A 4,988-nucleotide genomic window follows, 5' to 3' on the forward strand; every position below is an offset into this window, starting at 1 on the left:
TCTATCTCTCTCTCCTTCTCCCTTCCTCTCTGAAATCAATAAAAATATATTTTTTAAAAACCCAGCTGACTTTTTTGCAGAAATTGATGAACTGATCCTAAAATTCATATGGAAATCCAAAAAAAAACTAAGAAAAAATCAAAATAATCTTAAAAAAGCACACCTCTCAATTTCAAACTGCAAAGCTACAGTAATCAAGAAAGTGTAGTATATGCCCAGCCCATGTGGCTCAGTGTCAACCCAGGAACCAAGAAGTCAGGGTTCGATTCCTGGTCAGGGCACATGCCCAGGATGGGGGAGGCAGACAATCGATGATGTTTCTCTCTCATTGATATTTCTATCTCTCTATCCTTCTCGCTTCCTCTGAACCCGGACTCTTTCAGTCATCTGACTTTCTATCCACTGAGCCAAACCGGCTAGGGCAATAAAAATATTTTTTAAATGGCAATACTCCAAAAGGAGAAGAAAAAAAATAGAAATAAAATAAAATGGCAATACTCCCTCAAATTGGTCTTCAAATTCTACACAATCCCTATAAAAATCCCAGCTGAGCCCTAGCCGGTTAGGCTCAGTGGATACAGCATCGACCTGCAGACTAAAGGGTCCCAGGCTCTATTCCGGCCAAGGGCACATGCCCGGGTTGTGGGCTCGATCCCTAGCGGGGGGGCGTGCAAGAGGCAGCAAATCAATAATTCTTTCTCATTATTGATGTTTCTATCTCTCTCTCCTTCTCCCTTCCTCTCTGAAATCAATAAAAATATTTTTTAAAAAAAAAATCCCAGCTGACTGTTTTGCAGAAATTGATGAGCTGATCCTAAAATTCATATGGAAATCCAAGAAATTAAGAAAAATCAAAATAATCTTTAAAAAGCACACCTCTCAATTTCAAACTGCAAAGCTACAGTAATCAAGAAAGTGTAGTACATGCCCAGCCCATTTGGCTCAGTGTCAACCCAGGAACCAAGAAGTCAGGGTTCGATTCCTGGTCAGGGCACATGCCCAGGATGGGGGAGGCAGACAATCGATGATGTTTCTCTCTCATTGATATTTCTATCTCTCTATCCTTCTCGCTTCCTCTCTCTCTCTAAAAATCAATGAAAACATTAAAAAAGGAAAAAAAGACAGTGTAGTACGAGTATAAGCCTAAAGCTAGGCATATAGATCAATGGAATCAAATTCACAGTCCAGAAATGAACCCTTACATTTACATGATAACCAATTTCGACAACTGTGCCAAGACAATTCAAGGGGGAAGCTTGTTTTTTTCAAAATTGGTGCTAGAACAGCTGAATAGCTGCATGCAAAAGAATGAAGTTAGACCCTCCTACTTCACATCATATATAAAAGACACCATCAGAAAGTGAAAGATGGGAGGCTGGAAAGCCCATCCCAGAGCCACTGTGAGGACCCCCCAAATTTCAGAGGGTAATGGAAACAAGTCAAGATCAAAGATCTCACCCTGGCCAGTGTGGCTGCATTTAGAATGTCGGCCTGAGCTCCAAAGGAAGGGTCATAGGTTCAATTCCCAGTCAAGGGCACGCACCTAGATTACAGGTTTGACCCTAGCCCTGGTCAGAGCGGTACAGGTGGTAACCAATTGATGTGTCTCTAACATCGGTGTTTCTCTCTCTCTCCCTCCCCTTCTACTTTCGCTAAAATCAATGGGAAAAAAATTTCCTTGTGTGAGGATTAACATAAAAGATCTTTTTAAAAAAATATCTTTTATTGACTTTAAAAAAAAATATATTTTATTGATTTTTTACAGAGAGGAAGGGAGAGAGATAAAGAGTTAGAAACATCGATGAGAGAGAAACATCGATCAGCTGCCTCCTGCACATCTCCCAGTGGGAATGTGCCCGCAACCCAGGTACATGCCCTTGACCGGAATCGAACCTGGGACCTTTCAGTCGGCAGGCCAACGCTCAATCCACTGAGCCAAACCGGGTTTGGCTTTTATTGACTTTTTTACAGAGAGGAAGTGAGAGGGATAGAGTTAGAAACATCGATGAGAGAGAAACATCAATCAGCTGCCTCCTGCACACTCCCTACTGGGGATGTGCCCATAACCAAGGTACATGCCCTGACCGCAATCGAACCCGGGACCCTTCAGTCCGCAGGCTCACACTCTATTCACTGAGCCAAACCAGTTAGGGCAGATCTTAATTTCAGCTTTCAGCATGTGTGAGAGATCTCTGTCCTCTTCATTTATTCAACCTTCATTCAACAAGTTTCTTACCAAGGGCCTACTATGCACCAAGCCCTAGGGAAATAACATGGTGAGCAAACAGACACAGGTCACCCTGAGCTTCTAATGACCCCCGTCACAGGATCCTATCCAGCACACGGACACAGAGCGCACACCTACCGTTGCCGACCTGTGGAGCAATGGCTTCAGCCTCAGGCCAAGGCGTATTCTTGAAGAATCTTTCTGTCAGCTTCGTCCAGCTGAAAACCAAGCAGAATAATTCTAGAATTTGAAACAAAAGGACCCAAGAGCCACTCTCACATTTTACAGACGAGGACCTTGGGCTCAGAAAGGGGACGATGTCACAGAAATAAAGCCAGGCCCAGAGCAAGTCTACAACTTTCCTCAACCCAGCTCTACCTGACAATCTGTCTTGATACAGCGAAATACTCCATTTCTATCAGCGAGGCACCCCCAAGCTCTTCAGGATCATCTCCTGCCTCTGCATCATGAACGCTAGGTGCTTGCAAATCCCTGATTTGAGTACTTTTCAGATTCTCCTCCTCGCTCCCTTAGCAATTCCATTTCCACTTGCTAGAGTACTGTGCCTCCTCCCTCTCTCCAACACAGAAACAAATCTGTATGCTGAAGTCTGGACCACAGCTGACCCAGAGCATCCAACCCACACACGCTGTCCAACTGCTTCCCAGCCCCCGAGGGTTACGTTCATTTTCTTCCTCCTGATTCCTCAGCAGCTACTTCACTGCCCCTGATTCTCAGGCTCCACCTCTCCCTTTCCTCCTATTAACACACTCAAACGCCCCATCAAAACACACAACAAAACAAAGTGTCTCCATAACCCTGTAAGACCTCTGCACTTACCAATTCGCCTTTCTCAACCCCCATTTCCCGTGTCCCACGGTCACCTGGCTTCTGCCTCCACCACTCCACTGAAACTGACTTGTTCAGGTTGCCAAAGTACAAATTCAAGTGGCTCCTTTCTCGTCTCAATCTTGTTAGAGCGCTTACCATCTGTTTACCATTTCCTGCTTCAAAGTCTCCTCTCTCTTTAGTTCCTATGACACTTCTTTCTGATTTACTGCCTACTTTTCTCACTTACTGTCCCCTCTGCTATTTCCTTTCTTTGCTCTCCCCTCAAAACATCTTTCCCAGGTGCCAGCCGTTTTCCTCACCACACGTTCTCCTAGGGGAGTAATACCGACCACATGCTTGGCTAAACCACTCTCTCTCTCTGCCTGCACTGTCCAGTACAGTGCCGTCAGCCAGCAGCCCATACCTGTTCTCATAGATGTCCTGGATCTCATACACTTTCTGGTCAATGACATCACTGGAGACACGACTTGCCTGTAGCTCATACACCTTCTGGTCGATCAAATCTGACACGGTTTTGTGGAAATACTGGATGAAGTTTTTAATGACTTCGGGGATCACCTGATAGGTCTGCTGTTCATACTGACGTTCATAAGCCAGATCCTGCTTTGGATCTCCTAGAGGTTGGATATAATAAATAAATATTTTACAAAGTGCTTTCCAACCCACATATATAACAAAAGGGCCAGATCCATCACCCAAATTAAGCTCAAACTTATCAAATAGGATATAATTCCCCCTTTAAATACTCAGATGTAATCCTCCCCAAAGCATTCCCAATCCCATCACCCTATTTCTTCACAACATTTACCACCAAAGCTACTTATTACCTGTTTCTCCCCCTAGAAGCTAAAGTCTACATGGGAAAGAACCTTGTCTGTCTTGTACGCAGATGTACCCTGGGGACCTAGAAAAGGTGTGTGTGTTGCAGGAGGAGGAAAGACTGTGGAAAGGGAGAGTAAGTAGTAGGTATTTTATATTATTTGAATGGATAAATTACTGCCATTTTCTACCTATATGATTTGGTACGAGGAACTAAACTTCTCTGTGCTCGGTTTTCTCCTCTGTCAAATGGAGACAACATTAATATACATGCTTTACAGAACGGTTGTAAGGACAAAGTACCCAGAACAATGCATGGCACTTACTAAGTCAAACCAAGTCACTATGATATTTCAAGAAACCTTCACAAAAGATTTCATTTGGGCTTGGTTTTTTGTTTTTTTTTTACAAGATTTCCTTCTTCGGCCAACAGTTTGAACAACAGAATCACAGCCAGGTCAGTCGTCCTCCCCTCCTAGGGTTTCCAGGTGGGCCAGGAGGAAGGCTGGTTTACAGGTGCACACCGCCACCGCCCTCCTGCTGGGCGCTAATGACTGACTCCAGCCCAGACATCAAGAAGCGGTTTTAAACAGGTGCCCATCAGCGCGGTTCCCAGGCGTTAATAAAGGGGCCCGTCCCTGCAGGCACCCAGCTCACCAGACGAGTCTCACCTGTGTGCATATCATAGTCGCCCGGGTAAGTATAGGGATCATAGGCGGCCTGTGAACGAGAAAGACAGGGGCAGTCACCACGCCGTGAACCCAAAAAGCTCATCCCAGGGCCGGTGTGTCAGGCAGGGTACTAAGGGTGCAGAGTTGGGTGAAACCCGCATGCCCGCAAAGGGAGACTCAGCGCACAGTGACAACACAACCTTGCGGTGTAGCAAGCTGGAGCAAAGCTAGGAATCAGCAGGATTTGACAAGACCGAGCCCCAGATATAAGAAGTGCTCGATTACAGAGACACAGCCCCCGTAGCCAGCTTCCGTCCCGGGTCTTGGAAAAGAAGAGGACGGGGGGACCGGACACAGGAAGTGGGCGGGCAGACAGGGCCGATGAGGAGCCGGAGGGGTGGCCGCAGCATGGGCGCGCG

At 45.8% G+C, this 4,988-nt stretch overlaps 1 protein-coding gene across 1 annotated transcript in view; it reads right to left on the minus strand.

Annotated features, from left to right (window-relative positions):
* The window catches only part of EIF3L (eukaryotic translation initiation factor 3 subunit L), a 27,074-nt gene extending 22,387 nt beyond the window's left edge, over positions 1–4,687 (minus strand). Inside the window, exons 1-3 of the mRNA XM_006757418.2 lie at positions 4,570–4,687; positions 3,483–3,693; positions 2,366–2,445 (exon numbers count right to left, since the gene is read on the minus strand). Coding sequence (XP_006757481.1) covers positions 2,366–2,445; positions 3,483–3,693; positions 4,570–4,672 — 394 coding nt within the window. The 5' untranslated portion in view covers positions 4,673–4,687. The remainder of the gene's footprint in view (positions 1–2,365; positions 2,446–3,482; positions 3,694–4,569) is intronic.
* Positions 4,688–4,988: the final 301 nt, after the last annotated feature.

The sequence above is a fragment of the Myotis davidii genome, unplaced genomic scaffold (genome assembly GCF_000327345.1).
Source record: "Myotis davidii unplaced genomic scaffold, ASM32734v1 scaffold514, whole genome shotgun sequence".
Taxonomy (NCBI): Eukaryota; Metazoa; Chordata; class Mammalia; order Chiroptera; family Vespertilionidae; genus Myotis; species Myotis davidii.